The sequence below is a fragment of the Lottia gigantea genome (assembly GCF_000327385.1).
Source record: "Lottia gigantea unplaced genomic scaffold LOTGIsca_14, whole genome shotgun sequence".
NCBI classification, from domain to species: Eukaryota; Metazoa; Mollusca; class Gastropoda; family Lottiidae; genus Lottia; species Lottia gigantea.
The window spans coordinates 867,528-886,218 of NW_008707617.1; the positions used below are offsets into that span (position 1 = coordinate 867,528).

Sequence of the window (18,691 nt, forward strand, 5' to 3'; positions counted from 1 at the left end):
CATTAAGGATTGTAACAAAATGGACTAGTTGTCAACTTTGAATTTGGTGAGTTATTGGCATGGTAATTGAAAGTAAAAGTATGGGACTGGAAGGTCCAAAACAGGTAGCCTACCCACAGGCATCTGTTTCTATCAATAGTCGACTCTTAATAGAAACAGATGCCTGTGAGCCTACCATACTCATCATACAGACCAGGCATTGAACATTTTGTCAAGATTTATAGATTTTTTGCTATAAGCTTATAGAATTTAAAATAATTTACTTGCTTTCAACGGTTGAACCAGTTTTTTTTATAAGCTTATAAGCTTAAGCTTGAATATCTGTCAAACAATTCTTAGTAGGCCTACATTTCATACTAAAACTGTGAACCAGACAGAAGGCTGAGAAGTTCCATAATAATTCATTAAGTGCTAATTTAGATATGGTTGGCTAAATAACAGTCTTTTATCAGACAGTTGATTGACCTTTGGCCCAATTCTAAAACGCTTGCATTGCGTTTGTAGGCTACATGAGGTCAGAAACCATCTCAACTACAGTTTCTTTGTTAAATTCAGTGTGCACTGATTATCATTGTTTTGAGGAATAAATTATTTTTTACAGTTTTCATTTTCAGAATAGTGGAAGATGAAACCAAGATCTGTAGTATGTTATATTTGTGGTAGAGAGTTTGGTTCCAAGTCTATTTCTATACATGAACCACAATGTCTTGGCAAATGGAAGCTAGAGAATGACAATCTTCCCAAAAATTTAAGAAGAAAAACCCCAATTAAACCACAAATTCTTCCAACTATTGGTGGCAATAGTAATGATACACAACGACTTAATGAAATGGCCTGGCAGAGTGCTCAGGCCAATTTGATTGCTTGTGAAAATTGTGGAAGGACTTTTAACCCTGATAGATTACCAGTTCATCAAAAGAGTTGTAAGCCAGGAAAGCCAATGAATCCTATCAAAAAATCCAATGATGCAGGTTCAAGTAATGGTCGTGATGTGCTTCGACCAAAAACAACCACTTTATCAGGTCCAGACGTATCAGAATCTTCTGAAAGTAAACCATCTGGTGGATCTATCAACAGGGATAAAACATTTGTTTCCAAAAACCAGAAACCTGCTCCTAAAAAACCTCAAGCTCCACGATTTGTTCTCTGCTACATCTGTGGACGTCAATTTGGAACTCAATCAATTGATATTCATGAACCTCAATGTCTTGAGAAATGGAAGAAAGAAAATTCTCAGCTACCTAAAGAACAAAGGAGAAAACTGCCCAAAAAACCTGAAGGAATCACTACTAATGGTGGTCCTGTTGATTATGAAGCTATGAATGAGGCTGCTTGGCAAGCTTCCCAAGCTAATTTGGCAACATGTCCTAATTGTGCCAGAACATTCAACCCAGATAGACTTGCTGTACATCTCCGAGCTTGTAAGCCTAAAGATGGCGGTCCTCAACCAGCTACCAGTACCAATAGTGATGTGGGAGGCGTCAAGGGATCAAACTTTAATGGAGGTAAAGTATAACTTTTAAAGGATATAAGCATTAAATTTTTGCTTTACCAAGTGTGAGAGCTTAACATATCCTATTTTGGAGTTAAAATCTGACTTTTGGTTTGTCTACAATTAACACAAGAGGTTGCCTAGCAAGATACGCCCACTTTCCTGATACATTTTCAGTATATCAAGAGCAGTCACCTATCTGTGTCAAATCATACCAAAAATCTAATTTGTGCAGATATTGTTGATTTAAGCAAACACACATTATTTTTAAAAATTCTGACATAAACTGTCACCTCTATTGCTAACAAATTTTGATGCGTTTTTACTAAGTCAAGGGCAATAACTCAAATTCTGTAGATCGAAAAATTGTCAAATATAATCATTATCATAATGTGGGCGTATAAAAAAACATAATATTTAGAGGTGCAGTTGTTTACTTGTGAACTGATTTTGAATGACCAGAAACATTAGAGAGAGGTGATATAATTATATTTAATTGTTGAGCTGAATTTAAATTTGTTAATTTCAATTATATAGGTTCAACAAAGAGAGATCCATCCCCACAGAAAGGTCCCAGAACTCTGGTATGTTACATCTGTGGTCGAGAATTTGGCACCAAATCATTACAGATACATGAACCTCAATGCTTAGATAAATGGAAAGTCCAGAATGCCAAACTACCACGAGAACAAAGAAGACCTTTACCTAAGAAACCAAAGGGTATTGGGGAAAGTGGAGAAATTACAAGGTAATTCAAAGGCATTAAAATTATAAGCTGGGTAAATTTAAAACATTTTCTTAGAACGGGAAATGAACTTAACCAAAACTAAGCTTATGCAATTTTTCTTAAAACTTGTGAAATGCCCATATATCGTTCTTTGTTTCACTTTGAAATAAGGAAAATTTAAACCTACATTCCCAAAGAGCTGCTCTAATTTTTATATTTGCAATTTGCAACATATGAGTAAGCTTATAAGATCATGTATAAATGGCACCCCCAATATCAATCATGATTTTGTTTTTTCAGAGAGCAAATGAATGAAGCAGCATGGGAGGCCTCCAAAGAACAGTTGGTACCATGTCAGAACTGTGGTAGAAGATTTGCACCAGATAGATTACCAGTACATCTAAGAGCATGTCGTCCTAAAACAGGTACAGTAAGAAAAGGTGGTGGACCTTCTAATGCCGAGGTGAGTGGTCAATTAACTGAAATGCAATGTTATAAGATGAGCAAATCTATTCATTAACATCCTTCATTGCATTTTCCATACAAAAGTTACATATGAAATAACACACACAAATGTGGTTTTGAATCACTATTTCGAGTAAATAAGTCAAATTTTTGAAAAGGCTTCAAATCACATTTAAAGCCATGTCTAAACGATAACATGTTATATGTAGTTTCATATGGGATAATTCCCAGGTTAACAATATCTTGAAATCATGAAATAAAGTACTACATCCCTTTTCATTTGTTATATTGTTCTTCTTCTAGCCGCCACCCCCAATAAAACAACCAGTTTATAGACCTAGACCTACAGTAGTATGTTATATTTGTGGTAGAGAGTTTGGTAGTAAATCTATTTCTATACATCATCCACAATGTTTAACTAAATGGCATAATGAAAATAATAAATTACCACGTGAACATAGAAGACCTGAGCCTATTAAACCAGAAGTACAGGCAATAGGAGGTAAGTTCTTTCCTTAAACATAGCTTGCAAAACTGGGTAACAGATTAGCAAATGAACTGTTTTCCATAGCGATGAATTAGGCCAAGACAATTCAAAGTCATTGTTAGATCTGACTTATGTACATTTATTCATGCATGAATCAAGTTTCATCCATATGGGGTAAAAATCAAAAAAAATTTCCAGAATCTTTCCAGAAACAAGAATGTTAACTGACTTAACATAAAAATATGGCTGAAGGCCATGGACTCACATGGTTGTCCGCTGATAAGGCCATTACAATGTCTCCCCAATCATCCTTAAGGTTTTATCTGATAGATCCTTTTGATTTACCGGTACCATTGATAAGATTGCTGTAAGCATATGGAAATCAAAAAAATTAATTTTTGTCTTTACAGCAAGTGGTAAATATGATATTGAAGCTGTGAATGAAGCTGCATGGAAGGCTTCCCAGGCTAATCTGGTACCTTGTCCTAATTGTGGCCGTACCTTTAATCCAGATAGATTGCATGTACATCTACGTAGTTGTAAACCTAAACCACCACCAGAATAATTTCAATCATCAGGTCATCTTGATGTTGTTCTTATTGTGTTACCTAATGGGATACTTATCCATCGGAAGTTGTAGAACATAAAGGATATAAGGTTTTTTGACTGGTTTCAACACGAATTCAAGAATTGTTTTTACATTATCCATGGTAAGAACAAGGCTGCAGATCATCGGTCAGCAAACATATTTAAAGGTGCCCTCACACCATAGCGATCACCCGTTTTGTATGGTTGCGAACAAAAATAGCAGTTGCATTCATTACTCTTGACCACTTTTATTATTCGTAACTGGTGTGTTAAGGCATCTTTAGGCAGGACTGAATGCACCTGCATCTAGGTAAACAAATACATTCTACTATATTTTGAGGTAGTCAAGTTATTTCTGCACATCTGGGCCAGTTTCAATAAATAAATAGGAGTAGTTTAATTGTACATAGTGTAAGTAGTAATTTACAGAATAAGTCTGGCTCATATAGTTACTATATAGACACCTGATACCACTTTTAATTACAAAGTACTTTCTCACTTATGATTGATATACTTTCTCATGTGAAAAGATCATTAGCTGCTACCAATGTTTTGTTTGGATATCAGGTTTTGTTTTGCGGTTCAGATCGTTTATTCTATATATAGTAATACTACCCAAAAATAACATGGACAACTCGTATTTGTTTTGAAAAACCTTGCTTGACTTTTGTTTAGTCATTTATTTTTCTACATAAGAGTTTACTCCGTCAAAATGTCCCAGATGCGTGTAAATATGTGTATCCCACAATATTTTTTTTTCAATAACCATTATTCCGTCCAATCATGACTACTTTGATTCTTTTAGCTGTGATTATTATTAGTTTATGTTTCAAAATCATGTTATTACATACTAGCTGCTGTTCCATTTTCATTCTGTCTAATCATGATTATTTGGATTTTTACAACTGTGATTATTTTTAATTTTGTCTTTCCAAATAAAATGAAACTAGTAATATTGTTGATGTCCCATTTTCATGCCGTCCATATTTTTCTTGTAAATACCATAGATGAGATACTTCAAAATCAACCATAAGATACGTAATAATCAAAATAACACTTCAAATTTGTATATCTCTATTTCTAAAGTTGAATTGGTTACTATAGCAACACAATGCATAAGCTGATATTGCAAAAGTAGCAAATTAATTCTCCTGATAGTGCTTTTTTATTTTACCTAATTGAAATAAGTTTTTTAGTTCGGTTACACTTAATAACATTTTATTATTAATCATTCAGCCTAATGACTTTGTAAATATAAAATTAGTATCTTCACTTTCAAACAAATTAGGCCAATTTTGAATTTTCTTTTTGTGTTCACAGACCCTTGGCAAAAATGTAAATCAACAGCCCTGCATTATATCTGATTTATGGAACGATTCAACTGAACAAATAAAAGTTGCTTTTAAATCAAAATGATAACAATATGTGTCAATTGTATGAACGTTTTATGGCGATATTTCATTTCATGTGGCATAATTTATTAATTTGATTAAATACCACCCCATTCCACCACCACTTGTCTGAATATTTTTTATCAGATTGATGATTGTTTGTACATCTGAAAGGCATTTGATCAAATCATGTAAACTGTCTATAAATTAGGTAGAGTGTTTATATTACATTATATTACCAAACCATTGATTGTTCTTCAATATATACAACCATACCTGTTAACATTAAGACCCTATAAACGCTGACAAATTTTGAATTTTAAGAATTTTTTTTTTCATTGTTGTTCTGTGCATCAATCTCCTGCTTTGGAGGGTAATTGGTCGTGTCACATGATAATCAGGCGTTTATTTTCCCATGATAACACAATCTTCATTCATTCCTTAAGTAGGCTAGTCATTATCCTCTCTGTCTCTTGTTTAAATCATATTTGCTATCAAGTTATATATTGTGTTTTGTATAGATTATCTATGTATATATATAGTTGTTTATTTATGTACCAAGCAAACCTGTGATTTACAACACCAATAAATAGTATTGTTTTCTTTTAAAAGACTGTATTTGTTATCAATATTGCTGTTTCTGCCAATGGCAAGGCAATGGATGTGTCGACTTAAAGGCATACTACCTCAAAAGATGTCCAAAAAATTGAAATTGTTTAACTTGGCCAAAATGTGGTTTTGTTCATGTGGAGTTACCTGGTGTGAAAACTATACAACAGAATCACTCCATAAACCAATAAATCCACAAAATTAAGTAATAATTCATAAAACTAAGTTATGTTGAAACATGCTTAGAAGCGTTTTTCAATAATTATTTAGTTCAATAGATATATGGTCTTATATAGAGATTCTATTCTTTAGTCATGGAACCTGGTAAGTCTAACTGATGAATATATACACTTGTTGACCAAGTTTGAGACTTTAATGTCCATTCTAAGATGTAGTATTCCTTTAAAGAGGTGTATAAATTATTTATTTTATAACAGGACTTCTGAAAATAATTAAACAAGATATAACACAAGGGCTGAAACAGTTAATCTAATGATAGATATACACATGATATGTAAATTGTCTGAATTCTGTACAGACACGGGTTACATTTTCTCTTGATCAAGGTAGAAAAGCACATTAATAAATTAGAAAGTTATCAGTTCAGGTTCCGACCATTCTTTTAAGAAGATGGTCCTTGATCAAAACCGTTGGCACTGGTGTTTCATGTGATCGCGTAAAATTTTAAAAGATATAGGCTAAAGTTGATTTTGAAAGTAAAATACATACATCTATAAAGTTGGCAAAAGTGACACAAATATCATTTATTTGAAAAAAAAATTTGTTCCAAAGAAAATTCAACTGAAGTGTCCGTCTGCTATAAATTGTTTCAGCCCTTTATAACATCTTCAAAACAATCAAGATTTTAACCATTTACCAACCACACCAAAAGCAGAACTAAATGTCTGTAAAATAGGATGACTAGATCTTGCCCGTAGCAGCAGACTTCCTGCTTCAGCCTCATAACCTTTAGCTTTTAATTCTTGAGCAACCACATCAGGTTTGAGATGATCTGGTAGATCTGGACTACATTGAGCATCAATAAGAACATCCAGTAATAGAGGATAGTAGATTGATGAGACCAATGAAGAAACTAGATGATGTTTTAGTAGAAGGTTGAAAAGCTCAATATCTACTGTACACTGAAAAATTAACAAAACCAAAACGAATTTTTTTTTATGGAAAATGTACTATTTGAATTTGAACTGTCAAAGGAACCTAAATAGGCACAGCCAGTTGGACATAGGGCCTCAGCTTGTTATTCCATCCGAAAACTAGGGGCTATTTCCATGTTAACCCCTCAAAACCGCATACCAATAGTCACACCAAGCTCAAATATAAAATTAATATAAATGTTAATAAAAAGTTACCTGTTTATGATGATTTAAAATCTCTACAGCGTGATGATACAAGTCTGTATGTTGAGATAGTAATAATAGTTTAACACCTTCTATACCTCTAGTGTTCTCAACTAGCTTATCAAATATATATCTGGTACACTAGCAAAAACAAATGTAGATATATTGGCAAAGTGACACTTTGATGCTAAGGTAACCAATGTGATTACTCCACGTCGAAATGAGCAACTTAAAAGAATCTTGTAGGTCAACAGCAAAACTCCATGTTTTTTTAAGGGGAAAATAAAAATCAAATCAAAAGCTTACCATGCTTCAAAAGCAAACCTGCATGATTTTTTAACGAGCAAAAGTTTTTTGAGAGTCAACAGAAAAACAAGCAAAACTACAAGGATTCTTTTACATCAAAAGTGAAACTCAACGAGTCTTGTATGTCACAAGCAAAACTTCAAATATTCAGAGAAAAAATCAAAACCTTCATTTTTTTTGTGTGGGTCAAACAAACCCTATTTGAATTTCGCTTGTCAAGAGCTAAAACCATTATGAATTCAAAAGCAATTCTTGTAGGTCAAATCCAAAAGTTTAACAATTCTATTGGAAAAAAATATGATCCATGTGGAAAAAGAAACATCTCATGAAAGAAACCATTGGAATATTCCCTTTAAGAAAGAATATAAGAATATAAAATAACTTACCTCTAGATTAAGAGGAACATTATTTTCACAGATATCTTCTACGACTGTTACAATCAAACCACTACATAATATATCTTCACTAATAACTTCAAATATCTTTACCCATAAACTACTTTCTTTATCTTGTAATCTATAGCATATATATCAAAAGATATTAAACTTGCACCATCAAAATATGTTTTACATTTCTGCATCTTACTGGGCAAATGAAAACGAATACTGCAATGCAACGTGCCATAAAGGAAATTTTTCCAAGACAGTGGCATTAACTTCATCTTTTTTGATCCTGTCGAGGGATCTTGAACAAAACATATCTGGTACGAAGACAAAATAAAACCATATTTTACAAGGATAATCCTCCAAGATCCTGTTTACCATCTGGTATGTGGCCAAATTTCTTGATATTGATCTTTCCAGGATGGGTAATCTGTACCCAGTTACAGCTTGGTCAATTGAACAAATGAGGAAAGATGACTTATCAAAGCTCACCAAACTCTCTCGCAACAGAGATTATAACCTAAGGCCACCATTTGTGATATGAAACCGACCAAACGACCTACAATTCTAACGCTCTAATCATCTATGCTACAGTCCATCCTCCTCAGTCAATCGAAACAACAGGCCCCTCCAAAATAAAGAAACTGTGTCGCTATTTGATATTGAAAGTTGACTCACTCATATTTGATTTTTGTCGGCCACAGTTTGAGTAGTTGACAAATAGTGGTATATTGGGGTGCTGTAGTACTGTCTTGTAATATTTTATTAAATAATTTAATACGATTATCTTCATTCTTAATATCTTCTTCTGTTATCTACAAACAAATACACAAAAAATAAAATTGATCTTAGCTCTATATCAAAGAACAAACGTTATTTCATAAATAATTTCAACTGTTAAACTCACTTCTGACTTGGAAATTGCAATTTAAGAAATGGAACATAATAGGTGTTAGGTTTGGCTTAAAGCATCATGAACGCATGCATTTTTGCAATATTTGATAAAGCAAGACCAAACATCAGAACAGTCTAAAAAATCAATTGATATTACTATAAACAAGAGAAGTATTACCTGTATTTGTGTCGAGGCTTGTGATAAAACAGCTTGAGTTCTGTAGAGATTTAATAACACACTATCTTCATCACTCAAATCAAAACTCTGCCAACAAAAAATAACATAGAACATATACCATTGGGGAATGAACTAATCATTAAGATACATTACATAAACTCTGTTAGCATTTTTGTCAAATATAGTTAGATTTTTCAAATATTCTGCATCAATACTAATATTCCTTACTCTTCTTTCAAATTATAATTTTCAAAATTAAGCCAGTGAATTCTCATTCACAAAGCATGAATTAGTGAAGGCAAAGTTTGTGTCCCATTATTGAGGCAGGTCATTTAGGATTATCTTTTCTTTCTCTATTTCTATATGAAATATTCTCACCTTTCCTAAAATATTCAAAACATCTAATCTAGGTTGAACACCAACAGTAGAATCTGAACAAAATGGCCGTAGTAATACCATAATATCTTCAGATTTGACCAACTCCCCACTGCATAAAAGAAATGACATAAAGACTTCCATTAATACCACAGGCAGAAATAGAAACAAATAATCATTTTTTGCTATGCACATATGAAAAGTTTTTCCACATGCATTTGACACATTAGTTGATAACCTTAAGGCAGGTGTGATTGCTAATGGCCATTGCAATAAAAACGCCACAAATTTCTTGAATGCAAGCAATAAGGACGTACTGGCTTGATTAAAGGCAAAAAAGCCTTTTTACAAATCCTTTCATACTTATATTCATTTAAGTAATTTCTCTCAATCACCAACTTACCCACTCTCTTCATGTTCTTTTACATTAGTAACAATCATTTCTAATGAATTTAAACAGTCATCTTGTTTTATATTTAAAACATCTTCTCCCCTATACAATAGAATACAGCAAAATCATAATGATTGAAGGTGAGGTTATCTAACTTATTTGTGCTTGGGACAATCAAGCTTCTATTTCCACCATGTTTAGTCCGAGCCCGACATATCTCATTCTGAAAAACTTGATCCGATTATGACTTCACTAATACAAAACCCTCATAGCTTGAAAGATATTTTCAACAGTAGCAACTTCATCTGGTCTGGAATTACAGAATCCACAGACAATGTCCCTGATACCCATAAGAAATTTAGGAGATGGGTATAGCTGTATTAGGTCTACACCAAGGTAGGTCGTACACCAATCCAAACAAGGTATGCAAATTGGTTCTGATATCCTGGAAAATTTCATTTCATTTCAAATGAAAAACGAAAATTATTTCATTGTATTCTAAAGAATGCAATCAAAAAAAAAAAACAGGCCAGATGTGATAAAAGTTATGTCCCTTCCCTTCAGATTTGGACAAGCATGATAAACATGGATGGAGCTTGATTGGTGAGTTCTGAACAGGTTCTGTTTGTTCTAATTCTTGCCTCAATTGAAGAGATTATGTCACATTCAACATTTTTATTTCTATTCCCTTCTCCGCCATTTTGAATTCTGTTTTCACCTACTATTTTTTCATACATACATCAAGCTAAAGAAAGAATGTAACCTTATCTTATCTTCTAGTAAATGTATAGAATCTTGAAGAGCTGTTTGAACTGTAAACTCTGGTAAAGGTGATATTTGTAAAACATCATCGACTAAATCAGGTGTCTGTCCATCTAACATCATCTTAATATACAACTTCTCTAACTAAAAAACATTCATAATTTCTCTTATGGTTGAACATGTCTTAGTCAGCCAAAATATAAACATGACCAGTACATTTTATTTCTAGGTAGTTTAAGTAGTAATCAATACAATGTGTTTTGAGTCCACATAGGTTCTATTACTATTTATTCTACCTAGAAATAAAATGGATTGCTCCTGTTTATGTTTTGAATAAGTTTTTGGAAATAAATTTCAGAAGGGAATTTTCAGTCATAAATTTCACAAGTACTTTCTGGGTGGGAAGTAGCTTCCAAATGTAAAATCATCAAATTATATTTATGAAAAAGTCAGAGATGCCTGTGCCTGTGCCTTTGTAGCATTATTTAACTGCAATGTTACAACCTAAAACTCCGAAGTCATGAACATGAATGTATATGCCTTTTTATTCCATATGTACATTAAGGTTAAGGAAAACATCAAATGCCACATAAACATAAGTCCAAAGTAAAAGAAGCCTTCTGTTACCTTGTCTTGTCTTCCAGCAGATAAATCATACATCTCAGCATACTGTATATAGACAGGGTCTTCAACTTGACTGAATGATCGTAATACATCATTAGATAGATTATCTAGATGTAATAATCTATATTGTAGATTTGATAATACATCTTCCCATGTTACAGAACTAAAATAGTAATATAAATTATATCTATAAGAGATTATCTAGATGTAATAATCTATATTGTAGATTTAATAATACATCTTCCCATGTTACTGAACTGAAATAGTAATATAAATTATATCTATAAGAGATAATCTAGATGTAATAATCTATATTGTAGATTTGATAATACATCTTCCCATGTTACAGAACTAAAATAGTAATATAAATTATATCTATAAGAGATTATCTAGATGTAATAATCTATATTGTAGATTTAATAATACATCTTCCCATGTTACTGAACTGAAATAGTAATATAAATTATATCTATAAGAGATTATCTAGATGTAATAATCTATATTGTAGATTTGATAATACATCTTCCCATGTTACAGAACTAAAATAGTAATATAAATTATATCTATAAGAGATTATCTAGATGTAATAATCTATATTGTAGATTTGATAATACATCTTCCCATGTTACAGAACTAAAATAGTAATATAAATTATATCTATAAGAGATTATCTAGATGTAATAATCTATATTGTAGATTTGATAATACATCTTCCCATGTTACAGAACTAAAATAGTAATATAAATTATATCTATAAGAGATTATCTATCTTAACTAAAAGAGTCATAATCGCTGTTAACTAAACTGTTAGTCATTATAGAGAAATAAGATGAAGATTGGCCAAGCATGTTTTTTCTACTCATTTATAAAATAAACTTTGAAAAAAAAACACCCAAAAAAATACTAGTGGTTATATATACCTTGACTTGTCTTTTAATTTGGTAGGTTGTTTACAGAATTTAATAGCTCTTTCTATTATAGCTTTACGATTCTCTAAACTAAGCTGAAATACAATTTTTTCAAAAATGAAATTTATTGCAAGAATTTGGATATCTACATTTTGGTCTGTGCACTGGGCCAAGTAAATTCACATTGCCCGCATTGATTCACTGTGACTAATAATGATGAACATATTGTCCTTTCAAGTACTTAAAGGTGCGGGCACACAAACAGTTTTGATCAGCAACGCGAAAATCTTGTGGTGGAAACACGGGTTCATGCGAGATTTATATTGTGTACTCTTATATTTTATCTAACAAAATCTTTTTTAAAGTCTATCCTGATAATGATGTAGCTATAAATCGCAAGCAGAAATCAATGTTCAATAGTGAATATACAAGAATTCTTCACAAGTAGTCCAGCAGCTCACTAAAATATCATTTGAATGGTTAATTTTCAGATAAAAGTCCATAAAACTATAATAAACAATGTAAATTTAATTTTAAAATAAAAAAACTTACCCTTTCTCTAGATGGTTTAGAAAAGACAATTTCATCTATAAACTGTTGAAAATCTTCAGGTAGCATTCCTTGTACAGTTTTCTTACAGGCTTCATATCTTTCTATCCAATTTACCTAGAATAATATTGATAAAGTTACAAAATGCACCAATTGCAACAGGGCCTTGTGTGATAAAGCATATATCTTGTTTAGTGATGTCATCAAACACTCAGTATTAGTGGAAGTGCAGAAACCAGAGACGTTTGATTGAAAATTGGAATGGTTAGAATTGATGGTATCAGTGTCCACGATACACATATTAATTTAGAAAACCTCTTTACAATCCCTTTAAGGTGGCAACAGGAGCAATTACCAAAATGTCTAGATGGCAATAGGGGCAATTTGCAAAATGTCTAGGTGGCAATAGAGGCAATTTGCAAAATGTCTAGGTGGCAAAAAGAGCAATTTACAGAAATTATTTCTCCTACCTTAGCTTTTGAAGATGTTGTTTTGGAATCACCTTGCCAGAATAATTTCACAGCCCATATTCTATAGATTACGCTGGGATCCAAAAACTGACCATTCTGAAACGGAGAATCAGACAGCAAATGATACAGGCTGATGCAACCAAAAATCCATAGAGAACAGTTTTTACCTCTTAGAGATTCAAACTCATCTTGTTCAGTGACTTTGTTTAATTTGTTCATATGACTCAAATCCAAACCTTGAACAGTTAACCTCCATTTCTAAACCAGCCTTCGAGCTGAGAATTTTATATTTGAAACATGTATCAACAGAATGAGTTGAGCCTTTACTAATTTGAATTCAAGAGTCTTTGTATAATAACAAACTCTCATTCCATGAGTTCCCTTCACTTTTATACAATAGACAATGAACAATTTTCAAATTTTTTAATTTAAACGATACACACATACCCCAGCTGGTATACTTGAGGCATATCTAGCAAATGTATTAATAGTTTCATTAGAAAGTAATGGTTCAATAATATCTAGCGGATCATTCTTCTCACTTATCAATTCTTTATAGTCTAAATCTGAAATAAAACATTAAACCATTTCTTCAAGAATGTAATGTATTGCCTGGAAACATAATGCTAACTTACCTGGCCAAATATTCTTAATAGGTCTTAATGCTAGGATGTCCTAGATACAGTGTTAAAAGTAAATACCCTAGGATATCGCAGTGCTAAGATCGTTCAGATAACACACTGCCAGGCGACATATTCTCGAAACGATTTTAGCGTTATGATGTCCTAGGTTCTTATCTTCTAACATTGATTCTAGGACATCTTAGCAATAAGATCGTTCAGAGAACACACTGTCTGGGGACCTAATAATCAGCTCTAAAATTACTTCAATAAAAGCTTTAATGTGCAGTTGGCTTTGGAGGCACTAAGAACAAGGGCAATAACTCATACTGAATATTTTCCAATTCTTCTGCTTTCCGATAGGGTTCATCCTTGGTTGATAACAAACACTCACACCAAGTGGGCATATAAAAATGGGTGAAAACTTTCATAACAATATGCAATTATACTTACTAGGCATTTTAATTTTGTTGATTAATTTCATATGAGCCTCTGGTGATAAATCACGTAAAACAGCTGTTTGATGGTTATTCAATAAGAAGAAATAGTACTGTAAGCGTTGGTTATCGGTACCATCAATACTAGGATAAACATATTGGTACATTCTCTTACAAAACTCTTCCATATTAGTACTTAATTCTTTTATCAATTCTTTCTTCTGTACTTGTTGTTTAAGTTCTTCTGTTTTCAATCTGTGGTAAATAGATTCCATTAAATGAGTATGAATATATACCTAGTCCATGCAGTGTACAATGAGCAAAATTTTGCCAGGACAGCAGCATTAGCCTAGTCTTTTTCGATTTCCAACTGTCTAGTGTTCTTTAACGGCACAGTCAGTAGACTACAGGGCCTCCGTTTATTTTTCATCTGAATGACTAGACGCATTTTCCAAATCAGTCACGGGGAAAAATCCAAAGGTATCATCTCCACTTTTGCCAGGATTAAACCCTGGAGCTTCAGGTTAGCGAGCAAGTATCTAACTCACTGAGCAAAGAAGAATAATGGAGCATTATGTCACTTTCCGCTCCTGCTTGGGATAATGAATATGAACAGTGTCATATAGTATAACAAAAATTGCCAGGACAGCTGCATTTGCATATTTTTGAATTTCAAAGTATTGAAGAATCTGTCATATGCCCAACCTGCATCAAACCTGGGTCAGTTTAATGAGCTATCAAAAGGATTTTTTAGTGTCATTGATATTTTTTAAACTACAGATTAAAACGATAACAATGTAGTAACAGGAAAAATATAAATAAAAATATTGCAACAAACTTACCCACTGTCAGTAAATAGAAATTCTAAATGAGTCATATACACTTCCCACATAGAGACATCATATCTTTTAGCTAGAGTTTTACTGATATTATAAACATCATCTTCTATACTCCTACAATAAATATTAAATATATAAATATCATTTCTTATAGCTAGAGTTTTACTGTTATTATAAACATCATCTTCTATACTCCTACAATAAATATTAAATATATAAATATCATTTCTTATAGCTAGAGTTTTACTGATATTATAAACATCATCTTCTATACTCCTACAATAAATATTAAATATATAAACATCACATCTTCTAGCTAGAGTTTTACTGTTATTATAAACATAATCTTCTAAACATCATTGTTGTCAATTTGAATGTCAAATTTTAAGCTCTATGGGTGGCTGAAATTGAGCAAATTCAGCAGCTAAAGCAGATATTTTTACCACTTTCCCTGTAATATAGAAACTATAACTTACATAGCTAAACCAAGTATTGTTTCTTGTTTATAATCTTGATCATCAGTAAACCTTACAACATCCACACCTAAAATATAATATTCATTCTAATCATTAGTCTGTAAAAGCACTGGCTGTAACACCATATATTTTCTTAAAACAAAAGTGGCTTGAAACTATGCCACATATTTGCTTATTACAAATCCATAATTCACCTAGATTATAGCTATGCTATATTAGTTTTAAATAACAAAGAATGCTCCAAATTTCTTATTTTGATACCAAACATACAACATAAGCCATGTCAGAATTAATCTTTTCTGTAAATTCTACAGTAAAAATATTACTCAAATTATTACCTTTTCCAAGATTCTTCAGTATTTTAGCTTGGTTATAATCTTCTAACATTTCACTGTAATTCTTCAATTTGGGTATCAATTCTTCTATCTCTTTAGGCCAAGCTGATTTCTTACTGGTCATAATATATGTTAAGACTTTCTCTATGATAATATTAGGATCATGCTGGTATAGACTATATTGATGAGGGTCAGTATTGGGTTTGATATGACTATAAACTTGTAAGGCATAGTAATAAACAGCTAGTTGAAGAGAGATAGCTGTACTAGGAAATTCTTCAAAGCACTTGGATGATTCCACTGGCTACAGATAAAAAGAAGATAAGAAAAGAAATGAAATGAGAGATTAACTGGGTCAATAATATTAATCCCCTCTAGTGTGGAACGAGAAAAATTCTGTACAGACAACTTTGTTATTGTTCGTTAATGAAAGTGGATAATTTTACATCCTATTGGAACAATGAGACATGTCTTCATTTCTCAACGTTGCTTAAACCACGCCTTCTTAATAAATAGATCAGAACTGGCTTCACTTTATCGTAATAGTTTTCAATGAAGCGGTAATTCTAGCCATTCAAAACACCTTTTTCATGGGAGATGGGATGACTGTACTTGGACATTACCAATTGACTAATACAAATTAAATACATGTACTATCAAGCCATTATAAGCCAGGACATTGATTGACTGATGTGAAATGTGTTGAAGAGACAATGAATAATACTTACATGAGGTAAAGCTAGGAGATATGCTAAACCTAACGATGTATCACATGGTAATACAGATTCAGCTAACTTCAACAACACTACAAATATATGAATGATAATTCTATCATGTACAGTACAATTAATTACACATTTATTGATAATGAAGGTTGGCAATTTAAAAGACATGTTTTCAAGCCATATAGTTTCTACTATCAAAGCTAGAGCTATAACTATATCAACATTGTAGCTATCTCAACAATTGTCCTTGGTAACAAGAAAACCTTGGTGGCGTGTATTTAATTACTCATGGAATCAACAGGAAGTTCAACAAAATGCAGTTCAGAATGCATTCCACATGCGTAACAAAATGTAGGAATAGAAAAAAAATGACATATAGATTTTTTAGAAGCTTTATGTTCATATTATATTTTGACAAGAAGCCAAGTTTTCAAATTTCTATATACACTTATATAACATTTCAAGAGCATTCTAAGTCAAATACATGTGTTTTAGAATATCCACTTTAAGGTATGCATATATATCTGAACACAAATTGTGTGAGCTTACCTTCATTAACAGGCTGTGAGTTCTCAGTTAAAATTTCTTCTAATTTAGCTGTACGTAGTATAGTCTCACTCATTTCTATATCTCTATTTATTTCAAATTCACCATTACTATAGTCAATGTATGTCTGAAATAATTTAAATAATTCAGAGGCCATTTTAGATAAATATGACAATCAGACAAAAAATACAATGATTAGAAAATACCAGCTTAAAAATTCAAATGTTAAAATATCATAAAGCCCTAATTGACTTTTGGAGCAGATTGGAGAAGGACTCCATATAAAAAATGGCGTAGAAGTCCATTCTTCACACTGGCTATTTGCACCATCACAGTGCGTATTGTCTTTGTATTCAATCTTTTCCATTCTGTTGTTAGCAGCCAATGGGGGGAGATTCATTTGTGTTGGGCATGCATAATGGATTATTTCCCCCTGTCTCCAAGCTAGTTTTTTTTCTCGCGTGTGAAGCCATATGGATAGTTAAAAATGCTATCAAGTGAGTTTTTGAGGTTAGGTCATAGGTGCAAAGATTTATTCATAGCAAATCTTTCACCGTTCAAAATTTGTTAGCTGTAGGAATTTTACTTACTGATGAACAATAGGCTTCAGGAAGAACTGTATGATAAAATGGATGACAACCCAACTTAGTCATTTTCACGTTTTTATCATCGTATTTTTCTTCCATACTTTTCTGTCTGGATGTAGGATGTTTTAAAGTCTTTATGGCACCCTGCCACCATTTTTTATCAGTTACAGACGACAAAACAGCCTTTGTTGTTTTACTTGTAGAAGACAAGATTTGATTGGCTTGTAAAATGGCCGTCTGGGCAGTAAAGGGAGATAACCTCTTGCCTTCTGTGCTTTCATGGTGATTATTATCTCCACTGCTGTGATCTATTGTACCATTTATTTTCTCATATAATATCTATGAAGGAAAAACATTTGAGAACTGATGACTCTTGAAAAAGTTTCGCATTAATTTTACAGAATAAATTCAGAGAGAATATCGTCATTTTACTTTCTAGAATGTCAAAGCTGCATTATTCTACAATTGGTAGGCAACACCATGTGACGTGTATTATGGAAAATTTTCTTGAGACAAATTGATAACTGCCTCTGTCATTTTGAATTCTGTCTACACCTACTGTTTTTAGGTACATGTGGAACTCGTTCTGAACATTGTCCAGTTTATTCCATAAATTCGGAATGTGCAGAAGTCACCAATCTAGCGCTCGCCTTAATTCAAAACTTTATTAAATAGTTATACAGACCTGTCTTTCAAGTAGAGATCTAGCTTGTAGTATACGTTCTATCATATCTGGTGTACAATAAGCTACTGCATATGATAACAATTCAATTCTGTAATATACAGTTAAAAATTAAACTATATTCAGGACGGTGTATGTAATTTTTAAATTTGATAATTCTTCCATAAAACACAGGGGAAAACCCCATATAACTGGCTTAAATATCAAAAAATGTCCCCAAAGATCAAAATAATATCTGGATAAAGCTTCAATCAAACAAGATTGGCAAATACATAGAAGAATCAACATTTCTGTTTTGCTACCAATCTCCAGTGTAGGCCTATAGTAAGGGACTTACTTGGCATTGATGTTAGTAAATTCTTTAACTTCAGCTAAATCAACTAACGCTGTCCAACCTGGACCATAATTCAACAATAATAATCTTTGACACAGTTCATAGGCTACTGTAAAATCTTTATTCTAAAACAAAATTACAAAGGACTGGTGT

The 18,691-nt window shown here is 32.3% G+C and overlaps 2 protein-coding genes across 2 annotated transcripts in view; one reads left to right on the top strand and one right to left on the bottom strand.

Moving 5' to 3' along the window:
- Positions 1–625: 625 nt before the first annotated feature.
- LOTGIDRAFT_157421 (hypothetical protein) lies at positions 626–3,736 on the top strand (the record flags this gene model as incomplete). Its single annotated transcript, XM_009049634.1, has 5 exons — positions 626–1,505; positions 2,030–2,240; positions 2,520–2,682; positions 2,988–3,186; positions 3,582–3,736. 5 exons carry the CDS (start codon positions 626–628, stop codon positions 3,734–3,736), a joined length of 1,608 nt encoding a protein of 535 aa, XP_009047882.1.
- A 2,438-nt stretch (positions 3,737–6,174) lies between these two features.
- LOTGIDRAFT_212786 (hypothetical protein) overlaps positions 6,175–18,691 on the bottom strand; it is a gene marked incomplete at its 5' end in the record, with an annotated part of 31,936 nt that continues 19,419 nt past the window's right edge. Inside the window, 22 exons of the mRNA XM_009049635.1 lie at positions 6,175–6,901; positions 7,130–7,258; positions 7,810–7,939; positions 8,485–8,621; positions 8,879–8,965; positions 9,257–9,365; positions 9,657–9,746; positions 10,408–10,550; positions 11,034–11,217; positions 11,957–12,033; positions 12,491–12,604; positions 12,958–13,053; positions 13,405–13,523; positions 14,031–14,269; positions 14,857–14,967; positions 15,330–15,396; positions 15,668–15,964; positions 16,389–16,469; positions 16,939–17,062; positions 17,526–17,861; positions 18,208–18,295; positions 18,542–18,663. Of these exons, the coding sequence (XP_009047883.1) occupies positions 6,617–6,901; positions 7,130–7,258; positions 7,810–7,939; positions 8,485–8,621; positions 8,879–8,965; positions 9,257–9,365; positions 9,657–9,746; positions 10,408–10,550; positions 11,034–11,217; positions 11,957–12,033; positions 12,491–12,604; positions 12,958–13,053; positions 13,405–13,523; positions 14,031–14,269; positions 14,857–14,967; positions 15,330–15,396; positions 15,668–15,964; positions 16,389–16,469; positions 16,939–17,062; positions 17,526–17,861; positions 18,208–18,295; positions 18,542–18,663 (3,165 nt within the window). The 3' untranslated portion in view covers positions 6,175–6,616. The remainder of the gene's footprint in view (positions 6,902–7,129; positions 7,259–7,809; positions 7,940–8,484; positions 8,622–8,878; positions 8,966–9,256; positions 9,366–9,656; positions 9,747–10,407; positions 10,551–11,033; positions 11,218–11,956; positions 12,034–12,490; positions 12,605–12,957; positions 13,054–13,404; positions 13,524–14,030; positions 14,270–14,856; positions 14,968–15,329; positions 15,397–15,667; positions 15,965–16,388; positions 16,470–16,938; positions 17,063–17,525; positions 17,862–18,207; positions 18,296–18,541; positions 18,664–18,691) is intronic.